This window comes from Dermacentor albipictus, chromosome 3 (genome assembly GCF_038994185.2).
Source record: "Dermacentor albipictus isolate Rhodes 1998 colony chromosome 3, USDA_Dalb.pri_finalv2, whole genome shotgun sequence".
NCBI classification, from domain to species: domain Eukaryota; kingdom Metazoa; phylum Arthropoda; class Arachnida; order Ixodida; family Ixodidae; genus Dermacentor; species Dermacentor albipictus.
Genome location: NC_091823.1, coordinates 5,967,086 through 5,989,017, shown reverse-complemented (window position 1 = coordinate 5,989,017; position 21,932 = coordinate 5,967,086). Strand labels below are relative to the sequence as shown.

Genomic DNA, 21,932 nt, shown 5'->3' with positions numbered 1-21,932 from the left:
ATCGCGAAAGTGGTTGGATAATGTAGCAGGAAGCCCAGGTGGATGTAACTGTTCGAAATGTCGTTCAGAATGCGCACATATGATTATGGCGGTTTAGTTTTTTATTAGTAGGAGGTACATGGATCTTCACGTACGTCTTAGGTAATACTTCTTTTACTAGTTTGGTTATTGAGTGAATGGTTGGGATGTGCAAAGTGTCTGTACTTGTGTATCGTTGTCTGTAGCAGCCGTAAATTCATGTCTAGATGTGTCACTATGATACAAATTGTCGTGGCTGATATCACAGCTCCGATATACACCTTCGTCATGTGCGTACAGCGTTGAGCACGGGTTCGACTTCCTGGTGTTTATGTAGAGGACACATTTTATGTAGTCGTTGTTCTTTAGTTCTGTCTGTTCATAAATACGATCCCTATTGTAAAGTGAAGTACTTGTTCGCATTATTTGTCATGAGCGTTGGAGCCAGACATACACTTCGCTATAGTCCTACGCAACACATCGATACAGTGACACCATTAGACGCAACAATTAACTCTTATAAGTATTCCTATTTCCCCAGGACGATTACAGATTGGAATAACCTTACTAACGATTCAGTATCACAGATGTCACTACAAATGTTTGAAAACCATTTTTAATTTTCTAACATCTTTGTACTACATTATATCGTTGTGTTGCATTTGTATCTTATATTTTTGCATTTATGTTCCTTGATTTTGATTCATGATTGGTACTATGAACTGATTTATAACTCCTTTTGGAATTGTTTGCTGCTTACCACGGGTGTTGACTTGTACACTGTATGCCCACCCTGCTAAGGTCTTGTAAATGATCGCTGTTTGAATAAATAAATAAATAAATAAAAATTAAGAACGACTACCAATCCTCTTCTACCCTAAGCCCCTCCCCCATCTTTATTTTTTTCTTTAGTAATTACTGGGGAAACCCGTGGCCTGATATAAAGCGGTTTACAAATATGGCAAATGACGGACCCGCCCCTAATAAGCAGATATGGTATCCAAAAGAACAACGTGCAACTAAATATATCCCGAATAAGTTCCACGATAAGCGCACAACACAGTTTTCCGTGTTACGAGACAAAGCATATCTAGCAACTGGCCATTTTTAACAAAGAAGCGCAGCTTTTACATGACGCGCTGACCAGCATTGTCTGTAAAGTACTATAGTCGGATACAACTTTAGAAAAAAGGGGGCGTTTACTCCTGCGAGGAGGATGCACACGAGCATCCACCAATGGGCGCGCACTCTGGACCGACGTCATGCGCCGGACGGCCGGTGACTTCGCCGCTTCAGTCATCTGGGCGGGGCCTCCCCTTTTTTCTAAAGTTGTATCCGACTATAGGGTGCTGCGCGCCGGGAAAACAGCAGAAACTTGAAGCCGAACGCTGCGCTCCGTCTTTCTCGCCTCCCAACCAAAGAGCCACGGCTGCACGCACACATACCTCTTGGTGTTTCACCACGACCAATCATCCAATGCGGAAGGAGGCGCATCGCCGCAAGAACGGAGGCGGGGCTCGACGCCGCGCTATCTCCTTCGGCTCCGGTATGGGAGAAGGCAACACCACCTGTGTACGCCACGTCGAGGCAGGGGCTTTCGAGACAACTGGTATCGCCTCCTGGCGGCACGGTGACAGGACAGTTACTTTCCTCCAACTCCTCCAGTAATGAACGGCGAGACGCTCCTCAGACGGCGGTTTACAGCTTCCAGTGTATAGCCGAAATTTCAAACGGTCCCCGCTGCAAAGGGAAAACGCGAAACTTGCATCAGAAACGGTGCGGCGGCTAGCATATATACTCCTTGCCACCGATGCAAGCCTTGCCACAATATGTGATTGATTGATTGATTGATTGATTGATTGATTGATTGATTGATTGATTGATTGATTGATTGATTGATTTCAAAGTCACAAAGCAGTACGCGGATTACGACGGAAATCACACTGGAGGGCTTCGGATAAATTTTGGTAGCACCTGGAACTCTTCAACGTTCGCCCAAAGCTCGACGCATTCCGCCACCATGCGAGTAGTGGCCTCGTGCTCAGCCACTGGTCGTGACGCAACAAGGCGCATGAAAAAACGCGCGGTTACCTATGCGAGACATCATTCCTCACACATGCACAGCCGCGCATGACAAAGCAAAACGAAGGAAAGTTGACCAAGAACGCGTATGACTTTCAAGGGATAAAGGGCTGAAGATTGAAAAATATAAGGGACACTGCGGCAGCTTTTGTGCGGGGCTGGTGCAAAAACGAATAATTTTTTTTTCATTGCACGTTCCGGTGCAGTGGTCTTTGAACTTACTATTTTTTGAACAGAAAGAATCAATCTGAACACTGGTAATCACGTCTAGAACGGTCACTGAGGTCGACCAACTGGCGTTGCGGCAGCAATGCTCCCTTTTATTTCTGAGCCAGCGACATTAAAGTTAAAAAAAAACGTGCAACTATACACGCACTAACGCGTTATTGATTTCGTGCAGACGCGGCAGCGCTTCGGTTTCAGCGCAGTCGAACATGCTGTGCAGGGAAAGGCGGAGGAACATCGTTCACTCGCGCGGCCACGCGGTTTTCCCGCCAGACACAAGCCGAGAGTCGGAGACTCCAGGAAATTTTATTCATTCTCGTAGAGATAATTCACTGCCTGCCAATGACATGCACATCGTAAGAACGGCACGTGTCGCACTACAGCGAGTAATGCAGCGCTTTAGCCGAGAACAGAACAACAACACGTTATGTTTTTTAACCCTGAATTGATGCAATGGTGCAGTGCATTCTTTTTGTTTTGTTTCTGTGTGTGCTATGTTCCACAGATTCAAATATTCTGCAGAGTCGTGCGACATGTCAGCCATTATTTATATATATATATATATATATATATATATATATATATTTGCATCCGCGGATTTCAAGCTATGTCAGCTCGAAAATACAAGTTGAGTCTTTATAAGTACGATGACGAAAAAAAAAAAAAAAGCAGCTCCGACAACCAAAAGTTCTTCCCTCCCCGTCGTTGAGCCGCTGGTGGGCAAAACTCGTACAAGCATCATTCTTCCGTATATATTTAAATGATATATTAAGCAAAGGTTCACCTTTGCAGAGCCTTTTTCAACGTTTCTTTTTATATATATAGCGCGAACTTCATTCAGTTCTCTTCTTTTTTTCAGGTGCGACAGTAATGGCATGCAGAGAAAAAGTAAGCCGAATCGACTCCTCGCCACTCAAGAGTGATCGGACTGAACTAACAAATTTTAGAGGCTCTTCAGTAATACTTCTGCCATCTCGTTAGCATGCTCGTTTTTTTTTTCAAAGCGAAGCATTCTTTGTTTCTTTCCCTAACCTTTAAGGTGCTCGCTGCTGGATGTTGGCTGCTGTCTTACCGATTTTGCGAAAACTTGGTCCACTGAGCCAAACTGATTGTACGCGATTTCCGCTAGCTATGTGAGCACTACTGGCCAATTCCCACAAACCCACAGCGTACCCTGGAGACTGGGCGAGCAAGTCGAGGGCGCCATCCATCGGTCGAGACTTCTTGTAGCCTACACAAGCATTTTAATGCATCAGCATCCTTATTGTAATTCTTCAATGAACCTATTTGATGCCAACTTGGGTAAGTACAGGTATATGTGCCACAGGGAATGTATAGCTCTGCAGTGTCAAAAAGAAATCGCGGCAGAACCAATCTCACGACGACTGTCGACGGTAATGCGTTAGCATTAAATCAATATGGCCACATAACGTCGAAACGAGTTGAGGCGTGCACTGCAGCCGAGCACCTCTCTCGCGCTTCTCCAAGAACACTCGGTGTCATTTCTCGTGGCCTCCGACATGCGTGGCGCGCCGATGCGTGCGGAAGCTGAGAAACGCGCCACGCGGCAACTGGGCTCCTTCCTCTCTCGCGCTTCTTTCTGGACACGCCATCTATCGGCGCCGCCGTGAAGTACGCGCGTGGCCCCTGAGACGAGAAGCGTGACGCGCCAGTGCCCGCGAACGCAGAGAATTGTTCCCTCACTTGTCAATCACCCAGTGGCACATACTCAGTGACCCAATTAAGTTGGCGAGAGGTGCACTGAAGGGCGGCACAAAGCCATTGCATTCATAGCGCAGCTCGCTAAAGCGTTGGCGTAAAAGGCGTTCATTGAAAAGCGACGCATATCCAGTGCGTTCGTGGCGCAGCCTGCTAATGCGCCGGGTTGCTGTCCTTGAGGAACTCTTGTGACGGGGATTTCATTCCGATCAGCATCGGAGAAATTTAAGAAATCTTTTTTTTTTTATAATTGCAGAGCGGCACATTTCCAGCGGCGCATACCTAGCTACCCAAGTTGGCGTTAGAAGGGTTCATTGAAGACCAGTGCAGACCGAGTGGCGCGTACTCCGTGCTCGAAGTCGGCGTCAATAATCTTCTTCGAACACCGTTACCTACCCAGTCCCCCGTCTACAGTCATCCATATCGGCGTGAAAGAGCTTCGTTGAAGAGAAGCACGTACGTACACATTGGTACATACTCAGTCACTCAAGTTGATCCAATGGTTGGTTTCGAACTCTGCTACCTCAGCAACGCAGCCCGATGCGCTAACAATTCGATCACGAATTACCCAGGGACTCAGGTAGGCGTGAAAACGGTTAGACACAAACATATGTACATGCAAACATACACAGATAGTTATAAGATAGCCCCCAGAAAGTGCGTAAAGCACCATAAGAATGCCAACGCATTAACGAATCCCTCAAATTTCTCCGATGCTGAGCGGAATCGAACTCAAGTCACAAAGGTTGCTCAAAAACAGACACCCGACGCTTTAGCAGGCTGCGCCACAAGTGCACTGGGCGTGTGCCGCTTGTCAATGAACATCTCGCCAATTTGGGTCCCTGAGTGTGCGGCACTGGGTGTGCGGTAAGCGAGGGAGGAAGCGATGCGCAGTGTCCGCAGGCACCGGCGCGCCACGATTATTGTCTCAGAGGCCCCGCGCGTACTTCTCGGCAGTGCAACCAGACGGCGAAACGTGTCCAGAAAGAAGCACGATAGAGGAGTCCAGTTGCCGCGTTACGTGTTTCTCAGCGTTCGCACGCACCGGGCGCCACTAATTTCGGAGGTCACGCGCAGGCTTCGCGGCGGCGGCGCTAGATGGCGCCAAGTGATCTTAGGAAAGCGCGAAAGATCTGCTGCAGTACACGCCTCAAATATAACTCGTTTTGACGGCGGTGATACGATGTGCCGCTATCTTGTTTCTCTGCTAAACACATTGCCGTCGACAGGCATTGGGCAACTCAGTTCCCAGCTGTGGAACAAGTGAAAGCTACCTCAGGATATCGAGCACGTGCTGTGTGATTGTTGCCGCTATAGCACTGTGCGGTTAATACCAAAGACTACTTCGTATACGTGGACAAATACTGCCTATGTTATCTTAGGTCCCTGGGGAGAAAACGGGGACGCAATCCAAGGGACGAAAGGTCTGCTGTTGTACTCTTTTAAAGCCGAAAGCCTGAAGTGGCTCGTTGCGCGATGGCCTTGAGAAACGAGGCGTCTAGTGGAGCGGTACAAAAATACGTGACCTTCTCCAGGCGAGCGGCTGGTGAAAAGGGGGACCAGCGGCGCGCGCAAACAAAAAATAATGGCTGTGGCTTAGGTAAGGTTAAGCCCAGGATGCGAAGCATACTAGCCTTTATTTTAGTTGTTGAACCACTCTTTAGCCTGGTGAACTGCTGTTGCTTGGCTATATTTGGTTCGGCTAGACGAAGAAACAACTCATGCATTACTGCTTCACCTTCAAGAGTGGAACGCGACAGCGTTCCCGTCGACCCGCCAAGGGGTGTAAGACAATGGGCTACAGGGCAGCGACTACGCGCCCCGCATTGGACGCGGTGAGCGTCGAGCAAAGCAGCGTTCGGCGCGGCAACGAAATGTGCGCCTGAGCAAGAGACGCACGCCTTAGAAACAGCTCGTTTCTAAGGCAACACCGCATTCACTAGAGGCGCTTTTGTACCGCTTTGAAGCATCGTACTCGTGGCTCAGTGGTAGCGTCTCCGTCCCACACTCCGGAGACCCTGGTTCGATTCCCACTCAGCCCGTCTTGCAAGAGTTGAGCCAAAGCCACTTCTCCTCTGTCGTGACGTCACGGTGTCACGTGGTTTCAAGGCGACACCGCCGCGCCTGAGGAGCTGGGTTGAGCTCTCGTAATATGCTTCGCATAAAAGCAGTGTTGCATCGCTGACGTCACCGGCGGCGGTTGTGGCCACAGTCGACTGCGAAGCGAGAGAGATGGCGATGGGGGACGCTCGTCGGGAGCCTATCGGATTACGCGGCAGTAGAGCTCGGAAGTACGCTACGGCCGAGGATACTCGCCAAGCGAGGAACGAGGTGCCACGTGCGAAGCTGCGAGAGTAAAGCGTTCGACCGCGAGTGCTGCTTTCCGCTGGTGAGAGGACGCATCGTAATGGTGTTCGGCTCATGTTACACACCTGTAACACCTACTGGCGACAACCATGCTGCCCCTTTAGGTAGCGCATTAAGTGCTCGCACGTGCCGTTGAGGAGATGGACCTAAAGCGCCACACGTGTACTTCACACTGCGGCTCCTTATGTGTTGTTGCAAGAAGTCTGATCCCTCGCATTGTATAACTTAATGCATCACCAAGTGTGTAGCAGGCTTTCGCCTTCACGTGTTGCAGGAGTGCAACATGCTGCCGAACTTTCTTATTCGGTGAGCTTACCGCGAGGCATACAGTGTTTCACTTAAGTCAGACATTAAAAATAAACATATGCCATGTAGCTTGACCGAGCCCAGATACTCAGAATATTTTTTTTGCATTATGCTTAATTACGTAATTTGTCTTAATTAATCACGTCCTCAAATGTTTAATTAGACGAAAACGGCCAATAAGAAAATTGTCGAGCAACACGAAAGACTGAAGTCGTGCCGCATAAAATCGTTTTTTCGAGCATGAAAGAAGCCCGCGAATACACGCAAAGTGCCTCGAGCGGCCAGTCGGGCTGCAATTTCGCGTGTATTCGCGGACTCCTTTCACGCCCGGAAAAAACACTTTTACATAGCCCGTATTGAGCAACAGAGAGCTATATCGGGAGTCTTCGTGTTGCTCCACAATTTTCTCTTTTAATCTAATTAAATATTTGAGAAGTTGATTAATTAATTAAGACTAATTATGTTATTCGGTCGAATGCAAAGAATAAGATGAGTATCTCCAAGCGACGGCAAACAACATTACCTTGATTCGGTCCAGCTACGTGGTATTTGTTTATTTTTAAAATTTGGCTCAAGTTCAGTGAGCCAAATTAGTATTCAGTGAGCCACCCTGTATGTAAAAAATGCAAAAGGCATCAAGTAAATGTGTGCAGCCTTGTTTGATGCAGGTACTGCATGCTGTTACGCTTAAGCCAGTCAGGTCTTATACACACTATTTGACCTTTCCTTAGTCATGTGAGCTTCATTTGTTTATTTATTCTTAGTCTACCTTATGTTGCCTTCTCAGCCTTCTGCGTTCTTTTTGCTCTTAATGTCATTTCGAACACCACATCTGATTTAGCGATCCCCACATATAGTGGGGCTGACATCTCCAGTTTCCGATAAGCTCTCCCTCTTGGTCAATGCCCAGAACGGGTGTGTGACACTGGCCGTGTAAGCGAACGGACAGCTCGGGCCACTGAGTGCCTGAGCGGCTGGACCCCAGAGCACGTGAACATTCTCGGTCAATTCCGAGAACGGCCATATGCCTCTGCGTAGGTGCCCGAATAAATAAGAAAAAACAAGACACAGGAAGTAAAGAAGTCGGCAACGAAAATAAGTCAAGTTGGCTACAGAGAAGTGGAAAAGTGCGCAACCCAAGTAGCTGAGACAAGAGCGTGCATTTTGAGCGTGCAGACTCGGGCATTGAGCCAGGAGCAACACAGAAGTGAAGAAGGCATTTCACCAAACGCGCAAGAAAGCTTCGCTTATCGCCGATTCACGGCTAATTTCACTTTTTCTGGCGGTAACAACATTACAAGAACTGCAACCATATAGTACTGGTCACGAGACAGCAGTCGAGGCATAGTACAACGCGCACGTTATAAAGGCAAGTAATAAAGGTTATCCGGAAGATTGGGGAGATCGTCCGAAGCAGTTGTTTTTGCCTGCTCTATTTCACATTCAAATGGGATCGGCAGTCCAATGCGCGACCTCATCGCTTAGCGCAAGAGATGTTCACTAGAAGCATTCTATATACAACAACGCCACATTAAGCGAATAAGTCAGGTCCTTACTACGTCACTGCAAATTGGGTTGTTTTCCCCCAAAGTGCTAAACAGCAAGGAAAACAGAGACGCGTGGCACCGATCTGTCTGTTACTGCGTAATATTTTGGCTTCCACAGATGCAGAAGTTATGTAAAACTATGCAGACGGCATCTGACAAAATTTCATCGAACAGCTCAGCATCCCGGACTCGCGAGCTCTTCATCGCGCGGATGTCGAACCAGCAGCCGCCCGGCGGAGCCGTTGTCGATGTCGCAAGCGGCGAGCGCGTTTCGATTATTCAAGCGCCCGGCGCGTCGTTTAAACCCCGGGGCTGCGAAGGACGATTTCACAAGTGCGGGAAGGGCAGACGAGTTTCTCTCCAATCACTTAAAGCAGACAAGCATTGATTTACGCACGACGACAGCCATGCAAAGGCCAGACGAGGACATTTGTTGTACCTTTTGCATTTCAATCTCTCTATGGCTGCTTGTAAATTTAAATTCTTCCCGGAGCTAGCTGCGTTTCCCGCGCCTACTTGGGCTTCGGGGCATAAGAAGCGATGCTAAAGCGCTTCCCTCGCTTGAATGCACCAGATGAAAGGGTAATCAACGTTTTCAAAGTTTTTTTTGCTGCCTTGCCAACTCGCTCAGCTCCCTTTAAGGTTTTCGATGTAGCATTTAAACCTCGGGTACTCAGCTGCAGCCTGAGGAGAAAAACGCTCGCTCTGGTGTCGTTAAGGTATTTATTTTGTCATTCTTTTTTCTTATGCAAGGCCTTGATGCAGGAAGCAACATCACTCCTATCACTATAAATATCGCTTCCAGTCGCTTTGCGGTGTCCGCGTAGTGCTTTTCTTTAATTGCTAATATTGTATAAAACTAACGAGACGCGAAGAAACCAGACAAAGAGCTACTCATTGTTCCAACTTCTTCTCTTCGCAGTGCCCGCCTGCTCCATTTATTCGTCTTTTTCTACACACTCCCCCCCCGTAGGGTTGTCCAATTCAAGCTTGCACAATTTCTGCACTGGCCAGCTTGCCGTCTGGAGCTTTCACGGGGCAGGCTCGGATTATTCCTTCCTGACCGTGGAAGACGTCCGCGACTCGTCCCAGTGGCCAAATACCTCTGGAGATGTTAGGTTCCTCGATGAGTTCTACATCATCCACTTGTAGACTGCTACTAGGATGCGATGGGTAGAGGTGAAGTGCCCGCAGCTCGAGCAGGTATTCTTCCATTGGATCCACAGGTGGTCCACGAGCTTCTGGCGGTATCGCAACTTCTTGCAGAGGTCACGTCGCGTAGCCTGTGCACTTCGAGCTTCGTCATCACCGTTGGTTCGCTCTGGAGAGGCAAGAAATTAGCTCCCGACCATAAAATGAGCAGGACATAGTGGAGAGGGCTCTCTATCATCCGTATACGTATATGTTAGGGGTCTTGAATTGATAACCGCCTCTACCTCCAGCAGTACAGTCTCAGCTTGTTCGCTGTTGAGCTTGCTCTTTACCAGCACTTTGCGCAAAGATGGCTTGACTGATCGGATAAGTCTCTCCCACCAGCCGCCCCACCATGGCGCACCTGGCATAATAAATTTCCGTTCTATGCGATGCGTCAAGAGCAAAGATGCAAACGGAGAGTTCTTCATGGTGTTCCAAATGTCCCATAGGTCTCGCGATGCTCTCTTAAATGCGAGAACATTATCGGAGTACAGTGTTGCGGGCACTCGTCTACGAGCCAAAAACCTACGGAACGCTATTAAGAAGGAGCTTGTAGAGATTCCACTCGTCAATTCAAGGTGTACAGCGCTCGTGGTTGCACTTGTGAAAAACAGAATATAAGCTTTGTAAGTAACTCCATCAGTCTCATGTTGCTTTACATATAGTGCGCCTGCAAAGTATAATCCCACAACTTCAAACGGCCGTGATGTAAGAAGCCTGTCTTCAGTCATTGGCGCAAACTGCACCTAACAGGTTTGCCGTTGTATTTTTTGCAGAGAAAGCAAGCATTGATGATCCGTTTAACTTATTGTCGAGCACGTATAATCCAGTAACGATGTCGAATCTGCATCATAGTGCTTGCCACACCGCCATGTAAAACTCTGCAGTGAGCCTCAGTAACAACTAAGGCCGTGAAGGGATGCCTTTGCGGTAGAATAACCGGGTGCTTTTCGTCATACGTAGCGTTAATTCTTTCAAGTCGGCCACCAAGTCGAAGCTGCCCGCTGTGATCAAGGTAAGGGTGGAGATCCCGCAGTACGGAGTGTTTCTGGACAGTGCCTCTAAGCCGAAGGTGTTCAATGTCATTCGTCAATACTTCAAGCTGGACATGACAGATCCAGAACATTTCAGCCTTGTTTAGCTCCAATGTCGAAATAGTTCCACCGAGCGACGTTTGAATACGACGAAATCTATTCACAAATCGGAATATCCAGGCGGTGACGCGCAGGAGCTTCTGTATGTTGCCTAAGTCAATCAGGGTGTCCACTATTCTTGGCGCTTGAAGAAGTACATGTTGCGTGTCACACTCTGTCTCTTCGTAGATCGGTGTGCTCATGTCCGAGCCTAGGCCAGGTTGATCTTGGCTGGGATAACCATTCAGGTTCCCTCCACCAGCTGCGACATGTACGTAGAATCTTTGAACATACGCCCCTAGTCAATAAATTTGACGGGTTGTCTTCTCCTTGACAGTAACGTCATAGCAGTGAGTCAGCAATTGCTGCGATTTCAGTCACTCTGTGCTATACAAACTGACCCCACTTGTTACGCTCACCCCGGATCCAGCTCAGTGTGATCGTTGAGTCTGGCCACATGACGCAGGGAAAATGCGTTGAATCCCACGATGAGCGAATGTATATTAGAACGACAGAAAGCTGAGCTAGTTGGTAAGGATTCATTATGCAAAAAAGAAGTGAGGCGTGCAGACCGGACACAAGAGTAGAGAAGTGGACAACACGAACGCCGACTATCAACTGAAGGGAGCACTGAGGCGAAAAAAAAAGAAGACACAAAACTCATCTGCGCATGCTCAGGAATGGTAACACCACGTGTCAGTCGGGTACACGTGCCGGTACCATTCCTGAGCATGCGCAGATGAGTTTTGTGTCGTCTTTACTTTTTCGCCTCAGTGCTCCCTTCAGTTGATAGTCGGCGTTCGTGTTGTCCACTTCTCTACTCTTGTGTCCTGTCTGCACGCCTCACTTCTTTTTTGCATAATGAGCGAATGTATTTTAATAATCTGGCTCCTACTACCGCAGCCATAAGCTCGAGCTTCGGCAGTGTTAAATTCTTGGTAGGTGCTACTTGAGACTTCGCTACTATTAGTGATGTACCTGTATTTCCGCCGTCATCAACTGTTCTCAAATAGGCACATGCTCCATAAGCGTTCAGGCTGGCGTCGACGAATATATGCAGCTCTGCCTTCTCGACCGCTCCATATAGCCCATCTCTCACACAGCGCGGAATCTTGATGAAGCCAGCTGGATTGCGTCTGCGCACCATGCTGTCCACGTCGTCTTGATCTCCTCTGGTAACTGGTCATCCCAAGACTGGCCTAAAACCCACAGTCGTTGAAACAAAAGCTTTGCAGTGACGGTGAAAGGCGAGAGAATACCGAGAGAGTCGAAAATTCGGGAAGCAACCTTGAGAAGCGTACGTTTTGTGTCCAGCTGCACAGAGGCTAAGTATTGGGCTATAGATTTGGAAGAAAACTTGAAGTAATCAGTTTCGGTATCCCATTGCATTCCCAAAACTGCATGATTCCCTTGATGTACCTTCCACTTGCTCCTCCTGCATGGTTGTCGAAAATGTTCTGTAGTTGCTGGTTATTGGTCTTCCTTTTTCTCAGATTCATGCCTGCATCTCGCATAATAACCTTCGATCGCTCATAGATGCTCAGACCATCTTCGAATGTCTCTGCACCCACCAGTAAATCGTCTACATAAAATGACTTCTTCAAAATAGAAGCAATCGCTTTGTCCTCACAAGCGTTGTCCAAGTGGTGATGAATAGTCGCCATGAGCAAGAAAGGGCTTGATGTTGATCCAAACGGTACCCTGGTCATGCGCCATTCGACAATGTTGTTGTTTTTGGCTGACGGGAATGACATGAAACCAGAGAAACCGGAATGCATCTCGGTCGGTCTCCTGTATCTCAATTTGTAAGAATGCCTTCTCGATACCCGAGTTGATGGCGACCGGAAACCGCCGAAAGCGAAGCAGCACTTGTAGTAACTCGGGGTTGAGGTTCACCCCTTTATCCAGACAGTCGTTGCGTGATGGAAAGCCTTGAGCGTGTGACGATGCGTCGAACACGACCCGGAGCTTGGTGGTCAGCGATTCCTCTCGTATAACTTCCCGATGTGGCATAGCATAGGTGGCCCGATCAATAGGAACACTTTTAGGTACCACTTCAGCTTGTCCTAGCTCCAGGTATTGTCGGATGACTGCGTTGTATCGCTCCAACAATCCTTTATTAATTGACAGCCTCTTTGCCAGTTTTTGTAGACGTGCGAACGCGGTATCACGGTTGCTTCCAAGAAGCTGTTTCTGATCTTCTTTCCAAGGCAGCGCCACGGTGTATCTGCCATTTTTCTTTCGAATTGTTCCTCGGAACCATGCAATGGACTCAGGAGAGGGAGGTTCGCCAGAATCTGTGATGCCCATTGCTTCGAGCTGCCAGAACGACTGTAGAATCTGCGAGGTTGTGTCATCGTCAGTAATCGTTTCCACTCGCAGAACGCAGACCATAACGTTAGCGTCGCAGTCGAGAAAGGCTTTTTAGCGACTCAGTCCTTGCAGTGTCCATCCGAATGCCGTGTTGATTGCGACCAGTCCTGGAGTTTCTATGCTCCTTGCAACTTCTCCCGTCATGATTTCCCAAAGATGGTCAGCTCCAATCAACAAGTTGAGGCCGTTCTCAGTATCCGCTTCAAGAAAATTCTTGTCGTCAGCAAGAAATTTGCCCTCACATCGCAGCTTCCGAATGAAGTTGTTATCAGCTGTCGGCGCAACAATGTCGTGACAGATGACTGGCACTATAATTGCTTGAACAATATGGATGTCGGAACAGTGCTGACTACGCAGTGGTACTTCAACAACCTTTCGTATTTCAGCAGAACTTGGGGATGCGTCGCCAAACGTGTTGAATGAAAGTCTGGTTTCTCCCAGTACCTGCAGTTGTAGTTTTACAGCCAGATCTTCTGTGATAAATGATCTCTGACTGCCTCCATCCATAATCCCTCCGATGTATCTGGACCTGTTATTTTTTAACGACAAAAGCACGAAAAGTCTGCAGGTACACTTCCCTGTCCGTCTTTGCGCAAGCGTCTGTGAAATCACTGTCGCAAAGCATTACTGATTGCGACGAGACTATCCCTGCTGTGCTGTGTGAGAAGAGAATGAAATGTAAAAAGTACATTGCGCGGCCATTAATATAGGCCCACAAGGCGGGATATTGCGCACGTCAACGTCACGTGATATCCACTAAGATCCACGGTGTTTGGCGACAGCGCCCACTCATCCGGCGATCTTTCGGGAGCCCGCCTCCGCAGGTGGCAACCTGCAGGTCCGGGATAGCAAACGCTTTCCCTTTCTTCTAGGCGACGTTGGTTCGCGGAAAGGGCGTCTAATTGCGGAAGGGCGGCTGATGCGCTCTCTCAGTTGGCGTCTTCACGAGCGGGCCTCCGCAGGTGGCAACCTGCAGGTCCGGGATAGTAGGCGCTTATCCTTTCTTCTAGGCGACGTTGGTTCGCGGAAAGGGCGCACAGTTGCGGAAGGGCGGCTGATGCGCCCTCCCAGTTGGCGTCTTCACGAGCGCGCCTCCGCAGGTGGCAACCTGCAGGTCCGGGATAGTAGGCGCTTATCCTTTCTTCTAGGCGACGTTGGTTAGCGGAAAGAGCGCATAGTTGTGGAAGGGCGGCTGATGCGCCCTCTCAGTTGGAGTCTTCACGAGCGTGCATCCGCAGGTGGCAACCTGCAGGTCCGGGATAGTAGGCGCTTATCCTTTCTTCTAGGCGACGTTGGTTCGCGGAAAGGGCGCACAGTTGCGGAAGGGCGGCTGATGCGCCCTCCCAGTTGGCGTCTTCACGAGCGCGCCTCCGCAGGTGGCAACCTGCAGGTCCGGGATAGTAGGCGCTTATCCTTTCTTCTAGGCGACGTTGGTTCGCGGAAAGGGCGCACAGTTGCGGAAGGGCGGCTGATATGCGCCCTCCCAGTTGGCGTCTTCACGAGCGTGCCTCCGCAGGTGGCAACCTGCAGGTCCGGGATAGTAGGCGCTTATCCTTTCTTCTAGGCGACGTTGGTTAGCGGAAAGGGCGGCTGATGCGCTCTCTCAGTTGGCGTCTTCACGAGCGCGCCTCCGCAGGTGGCAACCTGCAGGTCCGGGATAGTAGGCGCTTATCCTTTCTTCTAGGCGACGTTGGTTCGCGGAAAGGGCGCACAGTTGCGGAAGGGCGGCTGATGCGCCCTCCCAGTTGGCGTCTTCACGAGCGCGCCTCCGCAGGTGGCAACCTGCAGGTCCGGGATAGTAGGCGCTTACCCTTTCTTCTAGGCGACGTTGGTTAGCGGAAAGGGCGTCTAATTGCGGAAGGGCGGCTGATGCGCTCTCTCAGTTGGCGTCTTCACGAGCGCGCCTCCGCAGGTGGCAACCTGCAGGTCCGGGATAGTAGGCGCTTATCCTTTCTTCTAGGCGACGTTGGTTCGCGGAAAGGGCGCATAGTTGTGGAAGGGCGGCTGATGCGCCCTCTCAGTTGGCGTCTTCACGAGCGCGCCTCCGCAGGTGGCAACCTGCAGGTCCGGGATAGTAGGCGCTTATCTTTTCTTCTAGGCGACGTTGGTTAGCGGAAAGGGCGTCTAATTGCGAAAGGGCGGCTGATGCGCCCTCTCAGTTGGCGTCTTCACGAGCGCGCCTCCGCAGTTGGCAACCTGCAGGTCCGGGATAGTAGGCGCTTATCCTTTCCTTTAGGCGACGTTGGTTCGCGGAAAGGGCGGCTGATGCGCTCTCTCAGTTGGCGTCTTCACGAGCGTGCCTCCGCAGGTGGCGACCCGCAGGTCTGGGATAATAGGCGCTTATCCTTTCTTCTAGGCGACGTTGGCTTGTGGAAGTTCTACTGTAGAGCTTGGCAGTTCGAGGAAAGGGTTCCTCTAAAGTCGCACACACACAAGGGGGCCTGTAAGCACTGCGGGGCTCTGATAGACCAGTCATCCACTCGAGACAACCATGACAAATTGGGAATTCACCCTTCGTTTCGATGAGGCATGGTGGTCGAGCATCCTTTTTGCACGGGGTGCTACACGCCAACCAGAACAAAGGCTGAATCATGCCATATTAACAAACAGTAGAAAATAAGTATGCCGAAAAATTAAGTGAAGATTGCCAGGTCGGCATCGCACTTAACGGAACAATTTGTTCCTTTTTTCCTCCGGAGTACAAAAAGGTGATTGACGTCACTGCCTTCATACTACTGTCGTCGTTGTTAGCGCTGTTGCAGCAAACATGTTCGCAACGCGCACAGAATTGCTCGCCTTATACAAATACGCGAGTCCATCTGGTAACGCAAGTGTCCAGAACCACAATATATGCTGAGTAGCCAGCTTCACCTAGCATAGATTCCCAGTGCGTGGAATCTCTTAAATCAAATTTGCTATATAATGTTTTACAGCGAAGATGTTTATGGCTAAGGTTTCGTGCATTTTTCGTGTTCAACAAATCCGTGCGAGCAAAAACTATCATCATCAGTAATGGCTCGTGCCACTGCTCGGCCGTTCGTCGTCGTCGTCATCGTCTTCCACAGCTGGCTCCGTTGCCGCTCATCATGCCAGCGTTCCCACACTGCCACTCCTTCTGCGAAGGCGCTCACGGCACTACCCGTCGGTGCGGTGATTTCGGCCTCAATTCTTTGCTTCAGTATATATTAGGGCACCCCTTCCCGGGTGTTAGTACCTCTAAGTCAGGTCATGTGAGGTTCCCGTCTCCGGGGTATGCAATTTTCGAGGACAGTGGCTGCAATTGCTATGATCGGTAAGTGCGAGTCAGAAAGCAAAAACTACTGCCTAGAAATCAGCGGACATAAGCCCAGCGCGAAGCAACTTTGCCGACATGTATGAACTTATTGATCGTTTGCGATGGCAGTTTGAAAACATTAACGAGAACATCTTATCTTTTTTTGTGTCTGTTGAGCATAGTAGCACTACGGAGGTAATACCTGGAATCAGTCTGCACGACTATTCTTCCGTTAGCGAAATTCATTTAAAAACTACGTGCAAGAAGCGTGAATTCTCCGATCTACAACAACAGTTCACCAAAGCGGCGCTTAGTCGCTTGTTGCCGAATCGTCTGAAGAATCCTCTCGGTGGATGCTATCACAAAACGCACAGCTTCCACTCTGTGATTACTGGGTCCGGGAGAAGCGCCGCGAAGAGAGCATGCCGAAGGGAGTTCGGCCTCTGGGGAAGCTTCCCATTTCATTCGAGCGCGGCGCTGCCGGCGAGTAACGCGAAAGCGATAGCTGCTGTCCGCCCGTCCATTTCTGCAGCTAGCTACACTATACGATGTTCCTACAGGACGCGGGCAAAGTGAAAACGAGATTAGAGTGGGCTGGGAGCCGCCGCGCGGAGAGCGCCAGTGTAGTGACGCAGCTTAATACGAACAGCACACACAGGAGCATGCTCCCTTTTTGTCTCCGAGTGGCTTCCTTACACATAACGAACGCGCTGAGCAAAAAGAAAAAAAAAAGGAAAAACGATGTATAGTACACACTCCTAGAGCATCCGGCTTCTGCACAGAGTGGTTCCTTTTTTTTTTTGTAGTAGCATGTTCCGATATTACTTGTATTTAGCGTTACTGTACAAAAAGTAAGAAAGAAATGACACGATTTTCACGATCGCACTCGCAACACGTTCCACTAAACGATGCCCTCGTTTCTATATAGAGCAAGGATGCAACTCACGCTGAAACAACCTTTGTATGACAAAAAAAAAAAAGCTTGTTTGCGTGGCATGTCCTTGTTGGCCTTTAATCTAAGTTAGTGTGCTACAGAACTGTTACCGGGTATTAGAGGTGGTCCATGACGAAGGCGAGAGTAAGCAACAATTTCTTCTTCTTAGGAAAAGTAAACTAAAATGCTAAAGAAACAAGAAACAGTTTCACGCCCTACACGTGAATGAGTATACAGGCAACAGTTGGAATAATTTATTTCGAGATTGTGCTTACTACTATGTAATTATCATCGTGTATGTGTCAGCAATAGCATCGAGTGACGGCACATTCTCGTAAGGCTAATGCGACTGCGTTCATTCAGAAAAACGTGCGTGGCCATTGTGCGCAATTAATCAAGAACACAGAGCATTCCCCAGCGGTCAGCGAGATATAGTGGTAAGTAAGCACAGTGGACTTCTTTGTGTGTGTTCTTGTCGAAGCCCATTCCTTGTCTTTACTCGTGTATGGCCAGAGAACCAACGGCGTCCAAGCTATGACGTCACATAAATACAGCTTTAACCTGCTTTTGCGGGCACAGGTTCGCCCGATCAAGAAAGTCGTCCTTGAAAGTTTCGCGACTGCTTTTTTTCACCGTCGCTACTACGTGACAATATATCTTGTGAACGGTGTTGTGCTTAAACGTAAGCACTGCGTGAGATTAGATGTTCCGTAGGATCACAATACACAGTTGTACGACCCGAATTTAGTTGTAGAGAATTTATTTAACCGCTTCTCAACAGCATCGTTTCACGTAGATTTCAACATGTGCGTTTGATTTGCGCATATTTCTTTAATCACACCCAGAAAACTTTCATGCAAGAGAAAAGAATAGAAGCCGTCGAATTGCTACACCTCGGAGCAAATGAGCCGTCGAACACGCACTGGATGCCTTCGCGGTATGCCTGAAATGTGGGCGAGAGCGGTGCAGATAGAACCTCAGTTCGCAGAAGCTTGATGGACGCGACCTCTCCCTAATGAAGATAAAACACAGACGCCGTCAAAGCAGAGAGAACGCTAAAATGATGTGGCCGCTGCAGAGTACAATTGAGGAACGTACTGTTTGTAAGCCAGCTTTGTAGAGGCCGACAAGGTGTTACAAAAAAAAATATAAAAGCCACAAGGTTTCCGCCACTTTCTGTGGCTACTATTACCCTGTGGCTGACGCGTGCCGCAGGCCAATCCATAGTCGTTATCTCGCTGTGCCCACTCTCTTCTCCTCTTCTCTTTATCAGCTATATATATATATATATATATATATATATATATATATATATATATATATTCACGCTGGTAGTGTAGCGCTAGTCGGCAGATCGATACACAGCTCGATTGGCTTTGGTGTTCGCTGCGCCGGTTGCGAGATATGGCTGCGCCAGAAAACGACGCTTCGCCGCGGCGGAAGCGAGAGAAAGAGGGAGAGAAAGGTGCTCCTTCTCGTTGTCTTTTTGTACCCAAAGTTGGTGCACCACTCAGTTTGACTTTGTTATTAAGCATGAACTGCTTTTAGCTCCCGTTGTCGGCGACCTTCAGGTGACCTTGAGGCAAAACCAGGAGCCGATACCCGGACACTCAAACGAGAATATCCGGGCAAGTTGCGAGAACAAGGCGAGATCATCCGGGCAACTAGTCAAAACTTGAGAAAATGCGGTCTCTGGCCCCAAACCCTTTGTACAGGACAGCATTACATACGCTAGCTACTGCCCAAACAAGTTACAAAAAAGCCGCAGTTTCGCCCGAAAGGTGTAGCCCTGATTGCGATAGCAAATTAGTAGATAGCTAAGCGAAGTAAGGATAGCAGATTTATGTTTTCCTTCTGCTCATTAGAGAAATACATGGCGACTGGGACTAAACAAAACGCACCTTTAAACATTTGCACTGACATTGTCAATTCGCTTTTGTGGTGATAGTTATTGTGGGAAAAAAAGCAAAATCCATCCGTGCAGTTTATTTACGCTAATACCCCTGTCACACGGCATGTGTAACGTGTTTCGCAGCGAATGAGATTACGTCTTTATGCCATTTTTGTTGCTCCTACAATGGGCATAGTGAATGACATTCGCAGCTAATGGCATTCGCCCATTGAATGGGTTTCCCGAGTTCATGCAAACGCGACTTGTGTAATCTCAACGACAATTACCCAATGGCCCTCAGTCCCCAGCAGCCGAGGAGCACCTTACCAAGGCGGCGGGCAGACCTATAACGCAGCAGAGGGTGCTAAGAATCTCTGGGTCCGGACAGGCCGTCAATGGAAACTGACCCTTGCAACGCTTAACACCCGAACCCTCTCGAGCGAGGCTAGGTTAGCAGGACTCTCTTAGGAACTATCAGACATTGCTTGGAATACCATCGGCCTTTGTGAGATTAGAAGAACTGGTGAGGCTTATACATTGCTGAATAATGAACATGTCATCTGCTATAGAGGTCTCCTAGATAAGAAGCAACACGGGGTAGGATTCCTAATCTATAAAAACATAGCGGGCAATACTGACGAATTCTACAGCATTAGTGAAACGGTAGCTGTAGTCGTAGTCAAACTTAATGAGAGGTATAGATTAAAGGTACTACTAGCCTGCACTCCATCATCCAGTCACGATGATGAGAAAGTAGATCAGTTTTATGAAGAGGTTGAATTAGCGATGAGAAAAGTGCAACTCAGTATACTGTAGTAATGGGCAACTTCAATGCAAAAGTGGGAGAAAAGCAGGCTGGTGAACAATCAATCGGAAACTACGGCGTCGATTTTAGGAACGCTAGAGGAGAGATGCTGGTAGAATTCGCACAAAGGAATAAGCTGCGAATAATGGACACCTTTTTCAGGAAGCGTAGCAACATAATGTGGAGCTGGAAAAGCCCTAATGGTGAAACAAAAAATGAAATTGACTTCATACTTTCTGCTGATCTCAGCATATTGCAGGATGTAGAAGTGATAGGTAGGGTAAAGTGCAGTGACCATAGGTTAGTGAGGGATAGGATTCACCTAAATTTGAACAGAGAAAAAGTAAAATTGGTCAAGAAAAAACAGGTCAACTCAGAGGCAGTAAGGGTAAAAGCAGACAAATTTAGGCTGATACTTGAAAATAAATATGCAGCCTTAGAACAGATGTATGATGATGACATAGAGCTAATGAATGAAACCGTAACTAGGCTGGCTTCAGAGGCAGCAATTGAAGTGGAAGGCAAGGCACCAAGGCAACCAGTAGGCAAGCTCTCCCAAATAACAAAGGACGTAATAAAGAAACAACAAAGAATGAAAGTGTCCAACTCAAGAGATAAGATAGAATTCGCGGAACTGTCAAAACTGATCAACAAAGCGAAAATAAGTGATATTAGAAATTATAACGTGAGAAAGACTGAAGAAGCCGTTAAATATGGACGCATCCTGAAATCAGTGAGAAAGAAACTTCACATAGGACAAACCAAGATATATAGGACATAGGATAAACCAAGAAGTATTCAAGCTTTTAAACTGGGAAGGCTTAGGGGTAAGGATAGACGGCGAATATCTCAGCAACCTTCGGTTTGCCGATGAGATTGTTCTATTCAGCAACAATGCAAACGAGTTACAATAAATGAATGAGGACCTTAACAGAGAGAGCGTAAAGGCGGAACCGCATGGAGCGATTTCAGGCGCGATTGACGCGCGGATGGTGGGACGCGCGCGTCATCTTGACGCGTGCCTAGCATGATCCGTCACGAAATCGCGCCGCCGCGAGCTGCTGCTCGGAGTAGAAAAAAAAAAACGCGACGCGCGGCGCGTCCGCTAATCAAAGTTTAGGTAAGTCACGTGGCATTTTGTCACGTGGTATTTAGTCACGTGGCATTTTGGCTTTTGGTTTCGCCACCAGATGGCCCTGCTCTCTGCGCATCTCGACAGAACCTCTCTTTTTCTCGGCAGAACTGGCGCGTGCGTCAAAGAAAGCACGTGTTACCGTGATTTCGTTCGCGCATCGTGTTGGCTCGCGCATCGTGTTCAACTAAAATGGACAAAGCAGCCTTCAACGAGGCTCTAATAACTGAAGTGGAGAAGCGTCGCGTCCTGTGGGGCGTACGCGACCGCAATTGCAAGAACATCAAACGTGACCAGGCTCGGCGAGCTATAGCAGATACCCTCAGAGTAGACGGTATAGCAGATGCCCTCAGCATCCCCCTTGACAGTAGCAATCGCCTCTTCTGCTCGGTAGTAAGCGGCCGACACTATTTTCTATGTCAAGTTGTAAACAAGCAGCGGCCTCTCAGCATGCGGAAGGTACATAGTCGCAGTTTCGCATACAATCTTGCTGCTTGAAATTAAGCTTGATAAATACACGTCGGAAAAAAACGTCGCTGTCTAATTGCACTAAGATTATTTTTATTGTAGTGTTCTGTAAGTTTAAGGGCATATTATATATGCGGTAACAGAGACAATTCATGTCGTTGGGAGTTATGTTGTCTGGCAACCCGGAAAACGCGACGCGAAAGCGCCGCTCCCTTTTTTTCGTGCGGGTGCTCGCGCGTAGGCGGCAACGCGGGCGTTTGCTGCGAGTCGCGTTTTTCGCTCGCGAAAAACGCACCATGCGGTTCCAGCTTAAGGGTGGGGTTGAAGATTAGTATGCAGAAGGCAAAGATAATGATGAATAGCCGGGCAAAGAAACACGAGTTCAGGATCGCCAGTCAGCCTTTAGAGTCTGTGAAGGAGTACGTTTACCTAGGTCAATTAACCCTAGGGAACCCTGATCATGA

At 48.5% G+C, this 21,932-nt stretch overlaps 2 protein-coding genes across 3 annotated transcripts in view; both read right to left on the bottom strand.

The window, feature by feature from the left end:
- The window catches only part of LOC135920167 (transient-receptor-potential-like protein), a 211,262-nt gene that overhangs the window by 163,408 nt on the left and 25,922 nt on the right, over positions 1-21,932 (bottom strand). Inside the window, exon 2 of one of the 2 annotated variants that reach the window (XM_065454312.2) lies at positions 1,464-1,758. The exons of the other annotated variant lie outside the window; for it this stretch is intronic. The gene's annotated coding sequence lies outside the window, so the exon portion shown is untranslated. The remainder of the gene's footprint in view (positions 1-1,463; positions 1,759-21,932) is intronic. 2 annotated transcript variants of the gene reach the window in all.
- LOC139057118 (uncharacterized) lies at positions 12,218-12,604 on the bottom strand. The gene has a single exon (XM_070534891.1). The coding sequence runs from the start codon at positions 12,602-12,604 to the stop codon at positions 12,218-12,220; it is 387 nt and encodes a 128-aa protein (XP_070390992.1).